Here is a 23,385-nt window from a genome sequence, read left to right on the forward strand (position 1 = left end):
TTAGAAAAAGTCAAGGTCAAGGCATCATTACCCTGTGAGAGGCAAGCGGAGATAGATCCCAGCAAATTACGTTCAACAGAGCAGCAAAAACACAAGGAGCCATGCAAGTCTTCCCAGACACCCCAGACTTTAAAGGTATCCTAGTCTGTTCAGTAAGCAACCTTTATAGCTTATGAAAGTTTTCAAGTTGTCTGAATCGTTCTACCCAGTTGACACCAATACCTTGTCAGATAAATTGCCCAGCATTCTGGTTTATCAATCAATCTCTCTTCCCCAGTTGTGACAACCAATCCCTAAAAGTTTCTCCACTCCTATTTTAGATGGTATATCTGACAATTCAGTGAAAGGATGCTGGTCAAGTCCCACAACAGACTGCCAAAAAAAATTCTAATCATAAAAGGACCAGAACTAATTACAAATAATGATTAGGTTCAAAGAGACTGTCTCCCAGGTAGATTTTAATAGAAATCTTGAACAGTGAGGGGCAAAAAAATGATACTCTTAATGATTGGGTCAATAACAGAACATGACAGAATAGAACATGACTAAAACTTTTTGTATACACACATTCATATCACAAGTCTAGTCAAAAGGAAATACACAGAAAAGTTAGAATTTAAAATAATTTAAATTAAAAAAAATTATGTTCAAGGGATGTTCTTTATTACTTTGTTATAAAATAACATCTTCCTTAAAAAAAAGTTAAGGCCGAAAGGACAGATTACTTCTTTCACTGTTGCAAATACCGCGAGTTTATCAGCAAAGAGTTAATAAGTATCAATATAATTTTTCCTTAAGTTTGAACACATAAGGGAGAAATAGAATAGATTATAAACGTCATTGGACCTGATCTTATAAAAAATCACCCCAGCCATCTTCAGTCCTGTTCTGTCTCCAGATAAATTTCCAGGATAGGTTTGTGTCACTCAGTCCATCCACAATAGGTTGGATAGGACAGTCCGTGGTAACTGCCAGAATACCATCTCTGATTCTGGACTACTCGGCTGGCATTTGGCTTTACATTCCAAGAGTACCTCCTCTGTGAATGGTCCTCTCCAGGGGGACCAGGAGGAGGGTTATGACTTCTCTGGTAAACATTCTGATTCTGTGAACATTTTCTTAAAACAAAAAGTAATAAACTATTATTAGTTTTAAAAAATACACAGTGAGCTTTATAAAATAATACATAGACACTCTAGTTCTACTGTTTTCTATCTGTGTGACCTCAGCAGATAAACTGCTTAATCTTTGGACTTCTTAGTTTTTTTTATAAAATGAAGTTATTAACACCTTCCATCTTCCTGGGTTGTTTTGAAGATAAATTAAGAAAACATACTTAAATTACCTACCGTAATGTCTCGGTACACAGCGGGTTCCCAGGAGCCTTTCTATCTTTCTCTAAAGAGATAAATGCTGACACTACTCTAATCAGATACTTTCTCTCCAAGTCTGGTAGGTTGACATGAGACAGAATAAGCTATTTATTTTTGAAAATATAAAGCCGCTTTCTCTTTATAAGTAAATGGATATCTAATTCAATGGGTAATGTTTCCTTTTGCTCTTTCCCCCTAGCATCTTTTTTGACTGCTGAATCATAACCAATTATTTTCACTTACTATAAGTGACCTATCACTTTCAATGGCTTTATAAAATGTCACAGTATAGACATAATAATTTGCCTACCTATTTTCCATTGTTAGTTATGCAAGCTACTATCTATTTTTTCACTACTATAAATAATGCTGGGATTACCATCTCAGAACACGTAATATCATATCCTGAGCACGTAGTCCAGTGTCTGATGCATAGTAGGGAGGTTTGAGAAATGTGCTGAATGACTGAATTTAACTTTCTCCATATTTTGCAGTACCAGTCTTAATATGGAATTACCAGGTAGAAGCATTTTTACAGCTATTAAAATTACGTTTCAAAAGGATACCAATTTTCACTGGCAACACAAGCCACTGGCAACACAAGCAATATTTTTTTAAAAAGTTTACATCTTCTAAAAATGCCAACATCTTTTTGAAAGTGTTTACATACAATGTGCTAAAGTACTTCCATGTAATAGTCAATAACAATCCCTATGAGTAAGTAAACATTTCCATCAAATTGACGAAAAAGTAGAAATTAGAGATATTATCCAAGATCACACAGTAGGTGAATGGCAGAGCCAGGATGCAAATCCAGGTCTAGCCTGACAACCATTACACTGGACTGCTTTATCAAAATCTATCGCTAAATTAAAAGGCTAAGAATAGGCTATCATAACTGTTTTTCCCATTTCCCAAGTGAAAACTCTTTTGTGATTTATCTGTTCGAATCCTTTGCAAATTTCTTTACTGAAATTTTACTATTTCCCCTGTAATTTCTATGTCCTCTTTAAATAACAACCTTCTTTATTCTGAAAACTATACCACTATTAATGTAGCCAAAGTATGTAGGATCCTTTTTGGCAGTCACCAAATTGTTGTTGGGTTAAACTAAGTTTAGAATCAGTGAAAATTTCTAAGTCCGATTCCTAATTGCCTCTGAAAAATCACACTTTTCCCACCCTATACTTGATTTTCCAACTCTAAATGCAAAATATGGAGCAAAAGATACCTCCTGGTTGACACTGATCAGCAAGAAAGCACCAAGTCCTCACCATTATCATAATATGTTTGTACTAATTAATAACATTACTCACTCCTATTTTGATTCTAGAAAAAGGGAAAGCAAAGATACCTTACTGACTGCAGCATGTCTTGGGTCCGGGAGTGGAAATGCCGAGGAGGTGTTGGGTGGTCCTGGGCCCAGTGCATGTTATTTCTTGGTCTTCGGTTAACGATGTGCTTAGTGGTGTGAACACATGTCGAGTAGTGACAGCCACCTGATCTAGACACACTGGAATCCCAGTCCCTGGAAGAGAATGTTTTTACATACAGTGTTACTGGTTTCCAATTTTAGTAGCCAATTGAGTGTCTATATTTCGGCCCATGAAATAACAATCCCATCCTCCCCGTCTCTCCCTCTCCCCATTACTATTTGTTTAGGTTTCCCTGAGCAGGTACACAAGCTACAAGAAGAAGGGGTATGTGTAACTTAAATGTAAAAACAGATCTCCTACCACAAATCTCACATATAAAATGCAACTTACTTTCTGATGGGACCATTCTGAAGGTCTTCAATGTAGTTTTGTCTCTCTAAGCAATGTCCCCGGCACCTATTGAATACTAAGAAGTAGAAAAACTGTTATAGATAACTAAACAAAAAGTAAATCTTTTCCAGAGAAAGCAGATCAAAGCTGAAATCCACTGACTAATTATGCAGGCTGTTATATCTCACTATTTCCAGATACATCCCTTCATAAACTTTTGGCTATAGATTATCTTATATCAGAACAAATGAATTAAAATCCTTTTTTTTTTCATAAAATTTTAGAAATTCATCTACATTTCTACCTTCAACTTTTATAAAAAGGGAAAAACAGTGATAACCCTCATACTTACATTCAATTGCATCATCTGGCCTCATGTCTTCTACATCAATCAAATATCTAACAAAACAACATAACTTGAGTCATTTATATATAAAAAGAAAAACATGAATAATTTTCAGAAAAGATTCAAATCACTTAGAAATATAGATATGAAATCCTAGGAAAATATCAGCACATCCAATCCAAAAATTATTAAAGAATAATACACCATGACCACAAAAAAGGTTTTATTCCAAGATTGCAAGGATGTCTCAACTTTAGAAAATCTATTAATAAAATTATTGACTATAATACAACAAATTAATTAATAAATGAAAGAAGAAACTTACTTAATATGACAGAGTATTTACCAGGAATCAACAAATAGCAAAAGACAAATGGGAAAAATACTATTATCATATCTAAAAAATATTATCTAACCGAAAGTATGGTCCAGGAACTTAGGAGTCACCATCACTGTCAGCCATTTCTTCCTTACTCTCATCTTCAACCACCATCAATAGTAATGATATTACCTAAATATCTCTAGAATGTGTCCACATCTTTCCACTGAAATGACCACTACACCCTGGTCCAAGCCACCATCATGCTTTGATTTCCACAAAAGCCTCCTAACTTGTCTACTTGGTTTTCTCTTTGGCCCCCTGCAGTGTATTCACACTGAATATCAAAATGACAGGTTGAAAATGTAAAAACTTGATTATGTTCCACACACTCACCCTCAACAAAAAAAGTTCAATGATATTCTATCACTCCTAAGTTAAAGTCCAAAACCTTAAAAATAAGCCTCCATGATCTAGCTGCTACCCATACTTCCAGCTCCATTTTAATGCCATATTTCCCCTTTGGTCCAGCCTCCCTGGCCAATCACTCCAACAAGAGCATATGCTTTCCTGTTATAGGGTCTTTACTGTTCCTGAATTCTCTCCTCAATGTCCCTATCCTATTAATACCTACTCATCCTTCAGATATCCGCTCAAACATACCCAGGGAAACCTTCTCTAATCTCCATGATGCGGTTAAATCCTATTAATATGCTCTCATAGTACCACGTTCCTCTTCTTCTTGGTATGGTCAGAGCTGTAATTCTATATGCATCTGTGTGATTCTTGAATAGGTATTCCCTCTCTAGACTGTTAGAGTCCACAAAGAGCAGGTCAAGTCTCTTTGTTCATGAAGTTTCCCAAGTTTTTTTGCTAGCATCCAGCATAGTGCTTACACATAAGAGAAATTCAATAAATATTTTCTGAACAAACAGAAATCACTACACTGTAGCAACATCCACAAAAAGCATAAGGGCATACACTCTTTGATTCAGAAGTTCCATTCCAAGTTAAATTATTTCTGAGACAATAACACATATATTCAAAGGTGTTCACAGAGGAATATTCAGTATTTCAATGTTTTATATCAAAATCTTCTGACTTTATATTCATCAATAAGCAAAAGAACAATGTCTTTAAAAAGAATGAGGTCTCCAAATACTTTCATAGGAAGATGTCCACCATATATGCAATTATAAAACAGAATGTCTAAATATTATACTATTAAATTAGACATATTTGCTTATAGCTGCATTTTTTAAGTCTGAAAAAAAGGCACTAAATTATTATTGTGGTAATCTAAATGAGGGACAAGACTGTTTCCTACTTCATACATTTCTACACTGATTGCATTTTTGCAACTTGATTACATTACTATTTAAAGAAAACAACTTAAACACGGTCTGCCTCTTGGGGTTGGCCACTCGCCTGCAGATGAGGTAGCCAGTCCTGTTTAAACCATGGGTACAGTGAACACCAATAAGTTTGTCTATAAAACAAAGAAAACAGAGTTAAATGAAGTAGATACCCTAAAAACAACTTATACAATTTTTTGAAGAGTAACATTTATTAGTTACCACAATTCTACCACTACCCCGAAAATAACTCTGAAGAGAAGTATGGTTTTTTAAGAACATACTATAAAGAATTATCTAATATAAAGTCAAAATTCATTGTCTCTGAGAAATTTTGCATAGCCCTCAATTAGACACAATAGTATAAACTGGTGAAGGCCTGGTCAGGTACTAACAGTAAAAATGCATTAACACAAACCCATTTGTCTTAATATAGAGTGTTCATCAGTAACTGAATTAATTATAGAAAAAGGGAGGTAAAGAAAAACAGGCTATAAAAAGAATGAAATTTGCTTCTGAGTGAAACAAATGGAATGCCTTCACTTTTAATACTGAATATTAAAAAGAAAGTACAGTTTCGGTAGTACTCTTGAGTTCCCAGGGCGCTTCCATGCCCTCTCTCATTTGCTGCTTCTCACCTGCCACAGGTTATGTGTCCTGTGAAGTACGCACTCAGGTAAACTATAAAAGCAAGACTTGGTGATGTAAGCCCAGGTTACACAGCAGGCGAATAGAACAAAGACGAGAATCAAATCTTAAGATTTTTCCAACTATGCAATAGGATTTCTTAGTCCATCATTTTAAAAAATTATGAGAAATTATAAAAACCACCACACGTAATTGATCTCTGCAAAATTTATGCCTATGACTAGATGGTGTCTGGTAGGAAGGTACTTGTCATCTCCTGCCTAGATTACTACCTCCCTACATCTAATCTCTTCTATTTTGACTGATCCTCCACATGGAAGATATTGCCTTTCTAAAATATACACTTGACTGGGCTGCTCCCTTGCTTACAAATCTTCATTTTGCATAGATTAAAGCCCAAATGTTTGGCACGGCATTTAGAACTCTTAATAAACGAGTATCAATCTGTCTCTCCAACTGAACTCTAAGTGCACAATGATCTGAACTATGACTTACAGGGACCCACATGACACACCTCCCTCCTGCTTCTTGCCTACCTCTCTGATCTCATTTTCTACTGCTCTGACCTCACTCACTCTCCCCTCTCCAGTCGCACTGGCCTCCTCACTATTCCTCAAACATGCTGAGGACAGTCATGTCTCAGAGACTTTGTACCTATTCTTCCTTTTGCTTTAGAACACTACCCGCCTTGTCTTCCCAGATATCCAATGGCTTGGTTCCTTCTTTCCATGAAGGCTCTGCTAAAATGGTATCTTAACGGTCAGGTCTTCCCTGATCACCTACTACATTCTCTCACCTCTTTCTTTATTCTGTTTTGTTATTCTCCAAAGCACTTATCACCATCTGACATTCCATATATTCACTCCTTTCTCTCTCTCTCTGCCACCAGAATGTAAAGTATATAAAGGCAAGAACTTTCTCCTGTTCCTACTTCCTACAACAGTGCCTTCAACTTCAAAGGTGTTATATAAATGTTTGTTGAAAATGAACATATGAATTCTATGCCCTTTCAGACTACTCTCTAGTGGCACCAGAAACCACCTCTCCATGCTACAAATTCAAGTCCTGAGCCTTTTGTACCTGTTCCCAATACCTGAGCTGTCCTTTAAAATCCTCTGGCAAAATCCTCTTTCACTCAGCCCAGCTCGAACACTGACTCCTCAGGAAGGCTTTCCTCAATCTCTCTTCTATATTCCCAATACATTTAATTTATTCTTTTATTATAATTAACCCACTGTCTTATAATTACCACATTTCTCTTCCTAAATAAGTATGAATTTCTAATGAACAAAGACTGCTATTCACCTCTGAATCCCTGTACCCTAATCATAAACCTAAAAGGCTCTCAAGTGGTTACTGAATCAATTTATTTTCTGAGTCCCTACCAGTTCTAGGGAGTGGACTGTGTAGGGCTCTCCCTTCATCAGTGAGTTTGGTATCTGTAGGAGGGGCGTATAGCAGAGGTAGCCAAATGGATCATAAGCCAGATCCCAGGACCGCTATGGCAGGGAGCACTGCAAGACACAGTAAAGTCAGCATAACACAAGCAGAGGACCAATGTGGGGGTCAGCCTACGCAATAGACAACACTCAGTGTAACAGGTGAACAACCAAAATTACAAATACGTTCTCATGTTCTCATACGGATCTCATACAGATGGAACACTGTATAAAATGGTTTCCCACAAAGGAGCCTGGAAACGGTGAGCAGGCCAACAGTTGGACTCTAACATCTTAAGAGGTAATGTTTTTATGACTATGGTTTATACAAATGATAATTTACCTCCCCTGTAGATGCTGTGCTTATCAAAGGCAAAGTCCAGCCTCTCAAGTTTTAAAGTACAAGGGAGGTCTGTGACCAGGCTTAAGATAGTTAATAGCTAGTACCTACATTAAGCGACCATGTTACAGTTTGAAAATTTATCTTAAAACCCACTGGTCCCATCTCTCTCTCACCTCCCATTCCCTATTTTCCCATCTCCATCTACTCCCTGTTCATTCATATATATATATATGGTGTATGTGTGTGTGTATATACATACATACATATATATGTGTGTGTGTGTGTGTGTGTACATATATATGTGTGTATATATATATATAGCATATTTACTACCTGTCAGAATTACTTAAGAGTATATTCCTTAAACTAAATTTAGAAAGAGGGCAAAACAAACACTTTTTCAAAGAAAAAAGATACTTGTCTTAAAATATAGCAATATCACATTCCTCCTGATAGATAGTTGCCAGAAAGAGGCAACTGAATCCTTAAAATTCACAAGCTTTTAAGATCTATTTTCAACAGAGTAAGGTAGATCTCAAAGCAGGAACAAGAAAACACCACCCCTTTTGAGTTCTTCCTGTCTGAAGTCTAAGAATAAGAGATGGTAGTGTCCTTCCTTACTTGTACCCAACGTGGAAAAACAGCAGAAATATCCTAAATATGTATGATGAGGATGCAACTCCACTGGTCCATTCCATTTTGTTCTGCTTCTAGCTGTCTATCTCACTCCAAACCGTGCCTTTTTTCTTTCTTCTACATACTCTAAGATGCTGAGATTCTGATCTTTTCTTCCACCCAACTCTCACCTCTTAACCAACAAATAAGACAAAAGAACATTTTTATTTTATTACATATTTTCTGTTCAAATTTTTAAAAAAAGAGATGAGTGAGCTAGTTCAGTTCATATTTCGCACTAAATTCAGTTTCCAAACTAAATTGTTTATTTGCGACCATAAAAAGGAAAAACACCTTACTCCATTAGCACCCCCTGATATGTCCACATTATCAAACACAACAGGTTGAATGTCAGAACTATTAAAAATATTAAAAATCCCCAACCCCATTCAAAATGCAAACCAAAGTTCAGGTAGAGAAAAAAAAAAACTCACCGTTATCTTTATTTTCTTTCAAAAACCCATTAACGGCACATTTGAATTTTAAAATAGTGTCATCATCAGGTACCTGATGCCCAACTGTATAAATTTTTAAGTAAGGAATAGTTTCTGGTAAGTCCTATAAGGCAAAACCATGAAAACTTATGTTATTTCATTTGTAGGGAAAGAATTAAAAATTAATTAGAAGAGCCAGAGTATAAACCAAGAGATTATAATAAACTTAGTTTGTCAGTAATTCTGATGAGAGCCATTTTTTCCAAAGCTGCTTCAACCAGAAAGTATCACTTGATTTTCATTAAAACTGCAGAATGAATAGGCAATAGGTATACAAAACTGAAAGCAAAATTTATGTGAATGAATGTAACAAAATATTGTATAAACAGTTCTACCTAATATTTTACATTTCAAGGGCCATCAAGCTACTATGATTTAAATAGAATAGAGCCAGAAGAACTTGGATTTGAATTGTGAGACAGAGCAAATACCAGGCACTACTGAGAAGTGGTATTCTTGGGGTAGGAGATAGTAGATACTGATAAAAGCCAGAAGAAGTTAAATGAAAATCCTATAGTTCTGAATTTAATGGAAAAGTATCAGTATGAACCTATGACATATTTTATATTAAAAATAAACATAAAAACACATTTCCTAAGTGTGACCACTGAAATAGTGTAGGAACAACTGATGTCATGTCATGTCAAAAGGACTCAAGAGCCAAACTGAGAAGTTTCAACTGGCCAAAGATAGGGCCTCAATTTGTGCCTCAATAAAAATAACTGCAACAAAGTCCATAATGACACAAAAAATAACAAAAATAAAATCTACTTGGGCACCACTGGAGAATATTAGTAAATCCACTCATTATTTTGAAAACTATTAGTAAATCCACTCATTATTTTGAAAACTATCATGCCTCTGTAACTGGGCAACCAAACAGTTAATTAGGGAATGCTTCTCTTGACAAATATAATCAGCTAACGAATGAAAAAAGAACAAAAGAATTCACCATTTTTGAAGCCCCAAATGAATTAATGGATGTAGGTATCAATCATCAGTGACTGCTGATACTACAGAAAGAGGCATTTACTTATATATCTCCGTGGAAGAACATATTATCACTCACGAAAGTACCTTGGAAAAAAAAAATCAAGCCTGAATCTGATCAAGCCTCTAGGTCCAACAACCAATTTACAATAAAAGGACTAAAGAATATGTTAACAACACATGGGAATGCAATCATGAAAATCTATATGGGACAAACTACCTGATTTCTTCAAAAAATAAAATTCCAGGGGAGAAGTGAAAGACAGAGAGGCACACAGAGAGAACTTATTGATTAAATAAGACTTCAGAGACATAATCAAATGCAAAGTGTAGACCTTATGTGGATCGAATTCCAATTCTTAAAAATGATTTTTTAATGACATGTAGAAGACAATTGCAAATTTGCATGTTGACTGGATAGTTAATATTAAAGAATGACATTAAGGAATAAAAGTCCTATGTTTTAAATACACATACGAATAATGTACAGGTGAAATAATATAATATCTGGAATGTTTCAAAACAATATGGAAAAGGGTGAAACAGGTAGAAGTATAGATGAAATACAGTAACAGGTGATACTAAAGCTGGATGAGTTCAATGGTGTACAACAAACACTCACAGTATTATGTCTACCTCTGTATATGTTTAAAATTTATGATAATTTTTTAAAACAAGAAGACACTGGAAAACACTCTGGAAGTTTCTCAAAGGTTAAACATAGAACTACCGTGTGATCCAACAACTTCAGTCCTACCTATACATTTAAAAGAACTGAAAGCAGGTATTTGAATAAATATTTGTATGCCAATATTTATACCAGCATCATTCGCAAAAGCCAAAAGGTAGAAACCCCCCAAGTATCCATAAATGGATAAACAAAATATGACATATACACACTGAGAATATTATTCAGCCATAAAAAGCAATGCCATTTTGTTACATATTGTAACAGTGGATGAACCTTGAAAACATTATGTCCAGTGAAATAATCCAGACACAGAAAAATATAGTGTATGATTCCGCTTACATGAGGTACCTAAAATAGGCAAATTCACGGAGACAGAAAATAGGGGCTGCGGTGAAGGGAAATGAGGTTGTTATTGTTTAACGGTTATAGTGCTTTTGTTGAGGATAATGAAAAATTTATGGTTATAGACAGTGGTAATGGTTACATACACTGTGAATGTATTTAATGCCACTAAATTGTACATGTATGAATGGTTAAAATGATAATTATTATTTATATATATTTTACAATAAAAAAGAGTAATAATTGAGTTCAAATTTTAATTCTTTTTCTGAGTATCGATTTCACAACCTGAAAAATTAGTAATTGTAATCATTTATCCTGAGCTTAGTATAGAGGAAGCATTCAACAGGAGATATCAGTACTACTACGACTTCATCAGCAAAGGATTTTTGTGCAGATTAACTAACTTAAGGTATGTGAAAGTACTTTTTAAATGGCAAACTGCTAAACAAATATTAACAAACATTAAGTATTATTGTTTCCCAAGGTGGTGGAACTGGTCAGAAGGAGGACAATTCTTTCCCACTGACATGTCACACAGGCCAACAGAATATATAGGTTTCTGTATTACATCAAAAGATATTAGGAAAAGAAAGCATACAACCTGGAGAACAACTTGTCTTTTACTGTGATGCTTACACATGCTCAGGCAACTGCTTAAAATAAGTGCTGAAGACATAATGAATATTCCTTTCTTTTAAACTATGACTATTCTTACTAAAAGCTTACTTCACTCTCAAAATATAGAACATGGAAGCTTAAAGAACTTCTTAAGCACATATGGAGCCTACTGCCAAATATTAGAGTTCAAATCATGTCTTTAGTTTCATTTTGAGACAGCAATTAGAAATGTGTAACAGAGACAGAGAGGAAAATGGTGGACTAGGTAAAAGCAGGGTTCATCTCCCCTCAGGTCTGTATTAAAATTACAACAAAATTATAAAATAATCAACATGGAGAATCACCTGAAGTCCAACGGATCATAACACCTACGTCTGATAATATAAAAGAGCCACATTAAAGCCGATACAGCATAAGCAACAACCATCTGCGGATCGCTTTGTAGTTCTCACTGGGTATCCCTGAGCAATCAAAAGCAGTGGCTGATCTTGGCCTACAGGAGAGGCCCTACCAAGGGGCCACAAAACTAACACATCTGGAGGCTCGCATCACAACGGAGCAACTCCTGACTAGTCCCATTAGTGATAGACACAAAGGGTGGTTGCAACAAGTACACAAGCCTGCTAGGGCAAATCCCATTCAGTGGGGTCAGCCCCCACATAACAACTCTTACCCTGTGGGTGCAGCCAATTCCCACAATTAGTTAGCCTGAGCACTGATCCCATCCACTGATCTACTAACAACAATAAAGGCTTGGCAACAACAGAAGATCACACACAATCCAAAGATCACATCCAGAGGCCCCAGCATAAGGGATCAGGGAGAGTGCACCACTGGGCCACACAAGACACCTTCCACATTAGGCCATCTGGCCAAGCCTGACACATACAAACAAACACAGAGAGGCTAATAAAATGAGAAAACAAAGAAACATGCCACAAATGAAACAACAGGAGAAAACTCCAGAAAATAAGCTAAATGAAATGGAGGCAAGCAACCTACCAGAGACAGAGTTCAAAATAATGGTTATAAGGATGCTCAATGAACTTCTGGGGAGAATGGATGAGCATAATAAGAACCTCAACAGCATAAAAAAGGACATAGAAACCATAAAAAAAACAGACAGAAATGAGGAATACAATAACTGAAATGAAGAATACACTAGAAGGATTCAACAGTAGATTGGATGAAGCAGAAGATCGAATCAGCGAATTGGAAGACAAGGTAGCAGAATACACCCAATCAGAACAACAAAAAGAAAACCGAATTTAAAAAAATGAAGATAGTTTAAGAGACCTCTGGGACAACATGAAGCATAAAAATATCCAGATCATAGGAGTACCTGAAGAGGAAGAGAGAGAGCAAAGGATTGAGAATCTATTTGAAGAAATAATGACAGAAAACTTCCCTAACCTGGCAAAGGAATTAGACATATAAGTTCATGAAGCACAGAGTCCCAAATAAGAGGAACTCAACAGACCTAAACTAAGACACATTATAATTAAGATGCCAAAGGTCAAAGACAAAGAAAGAATCTTAAAAGCAGCAAGAGAAAGGAAGCTAGTTACTTACAAGGGTACCCCCATAAGAATCTCTGCTGACTTTTCAATGGAAATTTTGCAGGCCAGAAGGGAATGGCAAGAAATATTCAAAGTTATGAAAAATAAGAATCTACAACCACAGATACTCTACCCAGCAAGTCTTTCAATTAAAATGGAAGGTGAGATAAAGAGCTTCCCAGACAGGAAAGAGCTTAAGGAATTCATCGCCAATAAGCCAGCATTACAAGAAATGTTAAAAGGTCTTCCATAAAAAAAAAAGGGTAAAAAAGAAAATAAAAATAACAAATATGAATAATAAAATGGCAGTAACAATCTACCTATCAGTAATCACTTTAAACGTAAATGGAGTAAATGCTCCAATCAAAAGACATAAGGTAACCGAATGGATAAGAAAACATATGCATATGCTGTCTACAAGAGACCCACTTCAGATCAAACAACACTCACAGACTGAAAGTAAAGAGATGGAAAAAGATATTTCATGCAAACGGAAATGAAAAAAAGCCGGGATAGCAATACTTATATCAAATAAAATACTTTAAAGCAAAGGCTATAATAAGAGACAAAAATGGGCACTACATAATGATACAGGGATCGATAAATCAAGAGGACATAACCCTAGTAAACATAAGCGTACCCAACATAGGAGCACCTACATACATAAAGCAATTATTGACTGACATAAAAGGAGAGATCAATAGGAATATACTAATAGTAGAAGACTTTAACACCACACTGATACCAATGAACAGATCTTCCAGACAAAGAATCAACAAGGAAAAAATGGGCCTAAAAGACACACTAGAACAGATGGATTTAATAGATATTTTCAGAGCATTTTAACCCGAAGCAGCAAAATATACATTTTTCTCAAGTGCACATGGAACATTTTCAAAAACAGACCACATGTTAGGACACAAAACAAGTCTCAATAAATTTAAGAAGACTGAAATTATATCAACCGTCTTCTCTGATCACAATGGTATGAAACTAGATATCAACTACAAGAAAAAAACTGGAAAATACATAAACACATGGAGACTAAATAACACGTTACTAAATAACGAATGGGTTATTAATGAGATCAAGGAAGAAATCAAGATACCTGGAGACAAATGAAAATGAAAACATGACGACTCAAAATTTATGGGACACAGTGAAATCAGTCCTAAGAGGGAAATTCATAGCAATACAGGCCTACCTCAAGAAACAAGAAAAAGCTCAAATAATCACTCTAACCCTACCATTAAAAGAACTAGAAAAAGAGCAGCAAGCAAAGCCCAAAGTGAATAGAAGGAAGGAAATAATGAAGATCAGAGGAGAAATAAAGAGTCTAGAAAAACCATACAAAAGATCAATGAAATCAAGAGCTGGTTCTTTGAAAGGATAAACAAAATTGATAGACCCTTAGCCAGATTCATCAAAGAAAAAAGACAGAGAACTCAAATAAATAAAATCAGAAATGAAAGAGGAGAAATAACCACAGACTCCACAGAAATAAAATGGACCATAAGAAAATACTACGAGCAATTATATACCAACGAATTGGACAATCTGGAAGAAATGGACACATTCATAGAAACATACAATCTCCCAAGACTGAGTCAAGAAACAGAAAATCTGAACCGACTGATTACCACCACTGAAATAGAATCAGTAATCAAAAACCTCCCAAAAAACAAAAGTCCTAGACCAGATGGTTTCATAGGCAAATTTCACCAAACATTCAAAGAATTAACAACTATTCTTCTCAAACTATTCCAAAAAATTCAAGAAGAGTGAAGGCTCCCTATCTCCTTTTATGAGGCCACCATTGCCTTGATTCCAAAACCAAAGACATTACAAAAAAAAGAAAACTATAGGCTGATAGTTGGATTTATTCCTGGGATGCAAGGTTGGTACAATATCTGCAAATCAATTAATGTGATACATCACATTAACAAATCGAAAGATAAAAACCATATGATCATATCAATAGATGCAGAAAAAGCATGTGACAAAATTCAGCATCCATTTCTGATAAAAACTCTCAGCAAAGTGGGAATAGAAGGAACATACTTCGACATAATAAAGGCCATGTAAGACAAACCTACAACTAACATCATACTCAACAGAGAAAGGCTAAAAGCATTTTCCTTAAGATTAGGAACAAGACAAGGATGCCCACTTTTACCACTCCTCTTCAACACTGTATTGGAAGTTTTAGCCACAGCAATAAGACAAAAAAGAGAAATAAAAGGCATCCGAACTGGAAAGGAAGAAGTAAAACTCTCGTTAATTGCCGATGACATGAAACTATATGTAGAGAACTTTAAAGATTCCACCAAAAAACTGTTAGACCTGATCAATGAATTCAGTAAAGTAACAGGTTACAATATAAATATTCAGAAGTCAGTGGCATTTTTATACACCAATGATGAGCCTTCAGAAAGAGAAATTAAGAAAACAATCCCATTTACAACTGAATCAAAAACTATAAAATACCTGGGAATCAAATTAACCAAGAAGGTGAAAGACCTATTTTCAGAAAATTATAAGTCACTGAAAAAAGAAATTGAAGAAGATACAAATGAATGGAAGCATATACTGTGTTCATAGGTAGGAAGAATCAACATGGTTAAAATGGCCATACTACCCAAAGCGATCTATAAAGTCATTGCAATCCCTATCAAAATACCAATGGCATTTTTCACAGAGTTAGAACAAAGAATCCGAAAATTTATATGGAGCCATAAGAAAACCCAAATAGCCATGACAATCTTGAGAAAAAAGAACAAAGTTGGAGGTATCACACTACCTGATACAAACTATACTACAAGTCTACAGTAATCAAAACAGCATGGTACTGGCATAAAAACAGATACATTGATCAATGGAACAGAATAGAGAGCCCAGAAATAAATCCACGCCTATACACTCACTTGACATATGACAAAGGAGATAAGAATATACAATGGGGTAAAGACAGTTTCTTCAATAAATGATGTTGGGAAAATTGGACAGATGCATGCAAAAAAAAAAAGAAGCTGAACCATCTTCTTACGCCATATATGAGAATAGACTCAAAATGGATTAAAGACTTAAATGTAAGACCTGAAACTATAAAACCTGTAGAAGAAAACATAGGCAGTAAACTCCCTGATATTACTAACAGGAATTTCTTTTCAGATATGCCTCCTCAGGCAAGGGAAACAAAAGAAAAAATAAACAAATGGGACTATATCAAACTAAAAAGTTTTTGTACAGCAAAGGAAAACATCAACAAAACAAAAAGACAACTGACTAAATGGGAAAAGATATTCACTAATGATACATCTGATAAGGGGTTAATATCCAAAATATATAAAGAACTTGTACAACTCAACAACAGAAAAAAACAATCCAATTAGAAAATGGGCAGAAGACCTGAACAGATACCTCTCCAAAGAGGAAATACAGATGGCTAATAGACACATGAAAAGATGCTCAAGGTCACTAACCATCAGAGAAATGCAAATTAAAACCACAATGAGATATCGCCTCACACCTGTCAGAATGGCTATCACCAATAAACAAGTGTTGGTGAGGATGCAGAGAAAAGGGAACCCTCATACAGTGTTGGTGGGATTGCAAATTGGTACAGCTGCTATGGAAAACAGTATGGAGGTTTCTCAAAAAATTAAAAATAGATATACCTTTTGACCCAGCAATTACACTTCTGGTTATTTATCGAAAGAAAACCAAAACAATGATTTGTAAAGATCTATGCACTCCAATATTCATGGTAGCACAATTTATAACAGCCAAGATATGGAAGCAACCTAAATGCCTGTCAACAGACGATTGGATAAGGAAATTATGGTTCATATATACAATGGAATATTACTCAGCCATTAAAAAAAAAAAATGAAATCCTACCATTTGCAATGACATGGACAGACCTAGAGATTATTATGCTGAGTGAAATAAGTCAGAGAAAGATAAATACCATATGATTTCACTTATATGCAGACTCTAAGGAACAAAAAGAACAAACTAATCAAAAACAGACTCACAAATATAGTGGACAATTTGGTGACAGACAGAGGGGAGGGGGGTTGGAGGGCTGGGAGAATGGGGTGAAGGGTTAAAAATGTACAAATTAGTAGTTGATAGTTGGTCATGGGGATGGAGAACATGGCATAGGGAATGCAGTTAGCATTAATATGATGGCTAGGTGGAGGGCCAGGGGAGGGAGGGAGCAACTGTGGGGATCGTTTTATGAATTATACAGACGTCTAACCAATGTACTGTATACTCGAAACTAATTTAAATAAATTTAAAAGAAAGGAAGGAAGGAAAGGAAAGGAAAAGGAAGGGAAAGGGAAAGGGAAAAGGAAAGGGAAAGGAAAGAAAAAGGAAAAAAGAAAAGAAAAAGGAAGGTGTAACAAAAGAAACCACTTGATTCCCTTTTTGAAGTATTACCCACTAAAAACCTGGATTCGCCTTAGCATAAGGTGATAATTACTAATTACTATGAATTATTATAGTATCAAACAGAAGGTCCTTTTCAATTAAGGTTTCTATTTACCTCTGGTTTATAATAGCGGTGAGTATATGTTAAGTCAATAATCAGTCCAAGTTCTTCATTCTGTTCTTGAATTTTGTCAAAAAGATCCAAGGGAGAAAAACGTTCTTCTGGAGCAAGATTCTCTTCAAAACTCTGTCAGAGAGAAGAAATAATAAGAAATAGCAAAGATGTGCTTAAAATCCTTTATTATTCATTTATTCAAGCCTTGTGATGCTAACATACAATGAGATTCAAAGGAATGTTTTCACGTTTCTGAAATTTACAAGTTATATTACAATCCTCTCTTCCAGAGTGGAGGGAAGAAAATAAGCTCACATCTATATGTTTGTGTTTGTTTCATATTGGTCCCCTAACCAGACTGTAACTCCAAGAAGGCAGGGACCACATCTATTTTGTCCACCACTGTATCTTCAGCTCCAAGTGGAATGCCTATATATAGGCACTTATAAATACACCTTGAATGTCTATACATACGAAGAATGGGCCTTATTGTTAAATATTCTTAACATATTTGACTTATTTATGTATTCTGTCCCATTGATCTCATTGGTTATTCAAGTGCCAGCAAGTTGTTTTTTTTTTTTAACAGACTAGTTTTTAGAGCACATTTAGGTTCATAGCAAAACTGAGCAGGAAGTACAGGAAGTTACAACTTGTACCCTCTCTCCTTCACCCCACACAGCCTATCTCACCATCAACATTCCATATCAGTGTGGTACATTTGTTAGAATCAATGAACCAACACTGGCGCATCATTATCAATTAAAGTCCATACTTTACATTGAGTCACTCTTAATGCTGTAATTCCAAAACTTCTGACCAATTTATGTATGACATGTATTTACCCTTATAGCAACACTTTCACTGCCCTAATATGGCTTCATATCTGGTAGGGCTAGATGACTCCCTTCCACCATTATTCTTTTTCAGAATTTTCCTGGCTATTTATGTTTATTTTTCTATATGAGTTTTAGAATCAGCCTATTTCAGATGCTGTTAAATTTATAACTTACGAAGATTTAACAGATTTATGATGTTGAGTCTTTTGCATAATATTGTAAGTTTTGAAGAGTAAATTAATTACAAGACATACAATCTTTCCAGTCAGTTTCTTTAAGACCTGGAGCTGATGGGTCAATTATCACCTCTAGCTATCTAAACAACTAACTTTAGATAACTAAAAAAGTCACAACCTTTTAGGAAGCCTTCCTTGATTAACCCTGTTATTATTTCCCACTCCTGAGAATTCCGAGGTATTTCTTGCCATGGCATTTATTTGACATTTAACGTATTCTATTTTATATTCCAGTGTGCTGGAGTAGTGACTGTTAAGTATTGAGAATGCTTTTCCTTGAGTGACTTCCATAAACACACAGGAAACCAATGCCACACTTCACTGCCATGAGTGTAAGTATACTGCATGAATAGGGACTGCACTGGGAGAGGTTATACAGCTTTGTCATTCTCATTATGGTACCTTAAACAAGCCCAACACTGAATAAAATCACTTGAGTATACAGAGCTAGAAGAGGCTTTTTATGAAATCATACAGTAAAGATTTGTGGCTGTGTGGAAGAAAGGAAACTGAAGTCTGTTTTCTCTCTTGCTGATGTACTTTCAGGCATGAGCTATGCAGGGACTCTTGTAAAATCTCAAGAATCCACTTTTAGAGGCCATGGAGTAGGGACTTGAGGAGTTAGGACAACTGCATAGAGAAGAGGAGGAATAAAGGAGAAATGTCACAGCAACTGCAAATGTGGGTAAGAATCCATTCATTCATTCAACAAAGACTTGATAAGTATTTATTATATGTCAAACAGTATGCTTGGTGTTGGTGGATGTGAATGAGAACCATATGTGTATCTTTATGAAATGACTAATTTTTAAGACTAGAGATGCAGAATTGACATATAAGTGAAAAAGGAACCCTGACCTAAGTCACAAATTAAATAAATTCCCAATAAATTCAAAGTGTGCTTTCCCTGATGCTAATCCATGCTATGCTGGGCAGTTTGAGACATAGAATCTCTTCTCATCTTATTTATATTGGTCAAATGCTTTCCCCACTTATTCCTTTCTTAGTTTAAACAAAAACACAATTTTCAGAGTTTTCATGCTGAAATTTTGACCTTGCTGATTCAGGGGTTTTTTGTTTGTTTGTTTGTTTGTTTGTTTTTGGTTATGACAATACAAGCAAAGGGGTCTTACTGACACTTAGAGGTTGGGGTCATAGACGCTAGACATCTGGCCAAATTCAGAAGTCCTACAAATGTGTCTCATACCTGAATGACTCTTGAATGTCCTACTCAACATTCACATAGGTGAAAAACTGTTCATAATTATCTAAGCCTTAGAAACTAACTCCATTTCACAACTGAAACAAAGGGTTTTTACACAGTTTTAATGTACATCGGATTTTCCAGGATAGCAATCACCTTACTAAACAAATGAAGACTGTACTTTGTTTTATTTGGCAGTCTACTCAGAGCTGTTCACTGCCATGGAAACTCCTACCACTAAAGTAATATAACCCATTTAGATCAGTATTTATTTGCAGTTTTGGCATTCCTGGTGCAAGTAACTACTTCTTTATTTCCAGTATAGTCATGCCTAAACATTTACATACTGAAACATAAAATAAATAATTTTTCATTATAAATTTTTTATTTAGTCTTCATATTATACTTACACTGATTTTTTTTCTTTAAAACTAAGTATGGAAGTAGGTCGTATTTATCTACGAATTTCATTTCAGGATAGTAAAGGGTGTATTACAAAGTATTTGCTATAAAGAAAGAAAATGGAGTGTAACGGGAATGAGAATCAGTGTTTTACATGGTTAATTTAGATTTCTGAAGGAATACTGAATTAACTTTTGCTTACCTTTTTTAAAGGAACTTTGAAAGCAATAAAACGAGTCCCAGGCATCCGCTGTCCAACTGGGAGATAGTCCTTCCACCTATTAATACATTTTTTGTTAGCCAAATTTTATGTTGGCCTGTCTCCCTGCACAGACTGAAGACTCCCTGAAAAGGGAAATCACAGCTCACACAGTAGGTCCCTTCTTTTCTCTGCATTTTGCTGCTCCATTAATTCAACCCCACCTAGTTAACAATCTGTACTTCCTTTGTTCCTCTTTCCCCATCTTAAAAACAGACATAAGGCAACAAAACAGGGCAAAGGTCTTAACAAATAAGGCATATCTAAAACCAGAGATAGCAGAACTTCTGTATCCCTGATAAAATCAAGCTTGGTCCTAAATATGAACGTGTCATTAATACCCACATGTTGACTGAAATAGTTTAAATTAAATTCCCTCACTTAAGTTTTAGTACTCATACAACTGATTCCATCAAATTCAATCAGTAGGGAAATTCAAGTTGATGTTTTAAAAGAAAACCAGATAGAAAAGGGACTGTAAGTTTCACCTAATTCTAGGAGTCACAGTGAAAAGTAATATTTGAGCTGACTTCTGTCGGATAAGTTAGAACTAACTAAAGTTAACTCAGCATATCCGAAGCATAGAAAGTGAGGGCAAACTGGCACAAGTTGGGACTGGAGAAGCAGAAAGGATTCTAGACCACACAGTCTTAAAGGTCAAGGTAAAGAGTTTGTTTTTATCCTTGAAACAATGTTTTTGAGCGACGTTTATGAGCAATGGTCCAATCTGCCTATTACAAAGATTTCTTATGTGAAGAATGGATTGGAAGGAAATGAGCAAATATAGGTACACTACTTAGGACCTCACTGCAATAAATCAGGCAACGTCTGTATTAAGATGCTGACAGAAAGGAGGTGATAGATTGAAAAGATTTTCAGGAGAGTAAATGAAGGAGACTTAATGAGGTATGAGATGAAGAAAGGTCTCAAGGAATAAAGAAGAGTTCACTGAACATATGAGCAACCTCAAAGTTAGTCATTTGAACCTATAAAAATAGGTATTTCAAATAAGACCGGTTAGGAAGCAACAGTACGCCCCTTGTGATTCCTGGAACCAATACAAACCAACTTTTTCGGTAAGAAGTTCGGCGGTACTGGTGGGTTTTTTCACTCAAACTTAGTTATTACTCACATTTTCAGTGCCAAAACAACACAGCTTCAAGAATTCGGGGGGACTCCATTTTGGCAATTCAAGGGTATCCCCAACACTGACGGTCCCACCTTAAAAAGCAGTCCCTCTGCATTTTACCAGAGAGGCAATGACCAGAGCCTCTCTTTTAAAAGGATAAGAGAAATCCGAACATCACAGACGGTCCGTTTCAGCTACTGTGGGCGGAGTGGCGAGTGGGTCAGTACCTGCTAGCAAGGGACGGACGGGCCAAGCGCGCGGCAGTAGCAGGCAGACCACAAGAGATGAAGCCCGGGCCCAAGAGCTACGAGCTCGAAGGGCTATGTCCAGGGGCCGAGGCATATTACCTTTCCGGGATGTGGTTTCCGCCCTTCCTCCTGGCTGAAGAACGTCCAGAAAAGACGCGACCCTGGCCCCAACCACCGCGGGCACGATGCCATTGGCTCATGTGGGCCCCAAGATGCCGCCCACCAAATGCCAAGAGCACCAAAGACGCCAGAACAACTCCCTCGGTGCCAAAACAAGACAGCAGACAGGAAGCACCTAGGCAGCAACCCACGCAGTTCCCAGGCTCCTTTGCCACTGCACATGCGCCACCGCTCTTCATGATGACGTCATCAGACCGGCTGGCTGAGAAGCTTGATTAATAAATAGGACTGTGGTGGCTACAGTGCCTTCCTTAGCCCGCAGCAGGAGGCACAGGTCGATGAGTTCACGTTCATACCCTTCAGAATTCAAATACTCCAGGACAAGGAATGAAAAGTTAACACCTATTCCTACAGTTTCTTGTGTGGTTATTCTAGATATTTCCAAGGGCTTATATTCACACTTATTCTATATTGTATATAAATATTTGTACATACACATGTATTCTCTATTTTATACAAAAGCAGTATATTATACATATGCTACAATATATCTTGGATACAGATTTTCCCGATTTATGTGTACATCCATTCTATTATTTTTAATAGCTGAATAGTATTCCACTGATTATAAGTACCATTTTCAGTTTTTTGGTTCTTTGTTACAAACACGATGCAATGTAAACATCCTTAAATATATCTAAATTCCTAGAAGCAGAATGGCTGGGATGAAGGATATGCAAACAAATTTTTGAAAGATACTGCCTAATTACCCTCCAAAAATATTGTATCAATCTACACTCCCACTCACAATGAAATTCTTACTGGTTCCTATCAGGTGCCACGTATCATGCTAGAGGATGATAGCATGTATTTACATTTTAGAGAATACAAAAAATAACAGAGAAATAAGAGTGGAGCTCAAGTCTAATATTTCCATACAGTGTCGGACATAGGGATTTGTACCTGTTAGAAAAACTCTGAATTCTGCTACAAGTGAAAGAGCAAAGGACAGCGTGTCCTACAGTAGGTCCGAAGGCAGAATAGAGTACTAATTTCCAGGCTAAACTGTATATAATTATAATAGCAAATGTTTTTGTGTGTTTTTTTACTTCTCAGCTTCTAATTTCTGAAAGTATCTTACCTATACTGTTAGTAATCTTCACAACCATTTGAGCTGAGTAAATGGAGAGTCAGAAAGGTCAGAGTTACTGAATGAATGAATGAATAAATGAGTGAACAAATGGGCAGAAAGAGCACTACGTTTTACATTTCTGGGACAGCCATATTACAACCAATTTTAGATATACAAGCATTTACAGTTCTGAAAACAATTAAAAATGGTCAATATTAGTAAATTGCTGTTTGGAGAAAGTAAAGACATAAGTTAGCAAGGCACATTTTGCAAACTTACAATTAGGCACATTCAAATTCAGTG

The 23,385-nt window shown here is 36.0% G+C and overlaps 1 protein-coding gene across 1 annotated transcript; it reads right to left on the minus strand.

The window, feature by feature from the left end:
* Window positions 1-425: 425 nt before the first annotated feature.
* On the minus strand, window positions 426-22,208 carry DUSP11 (dual specificity phosphatase 11). Its single transcript, XM_039852784.1, has 9 exons — window positions 21,930-22,208; window positions 20,397-20,472; window positions 17,514-17,645; window positions 8,699-8,822; window positions 5,233-5,293; window positions 3,492-3,538; window positions 3,140-3,215; window positions 2,728-2,901; window positions 426-1,118 (listed from the first exon to the last, which is right to left on the minus strand). The coding sequence occupies exons 1-9, from the start codon at window positions 22,187-22,189 to the stop codon at window positions 923-925; spliced, it is 1,146 nt and encodes a 381-aa protein (XP_039708718.1). The 5' UTR covers window positions 22,190-22,208; the 3' UTR covers window positions 426-922.
* Between the last annotated feature and the right edge of the window lie 1,177 nt (window positions 22,209-23,385).

The sequence above is a fragment of the Pteropus medius genome, unplaced genomic scaffold (assembly GCF_902729225.1).
Source record: "Pteropus medius unplaced genomic scaffold, Ma_sr-lr_union100, whole genome shotgun sequence".
Lineage (NCBI taxonomy): Eukaryota > Metazoa > Chordata > Mammalia > Chiroptera > Pteropodidae > Pteropus > Pteropus medius.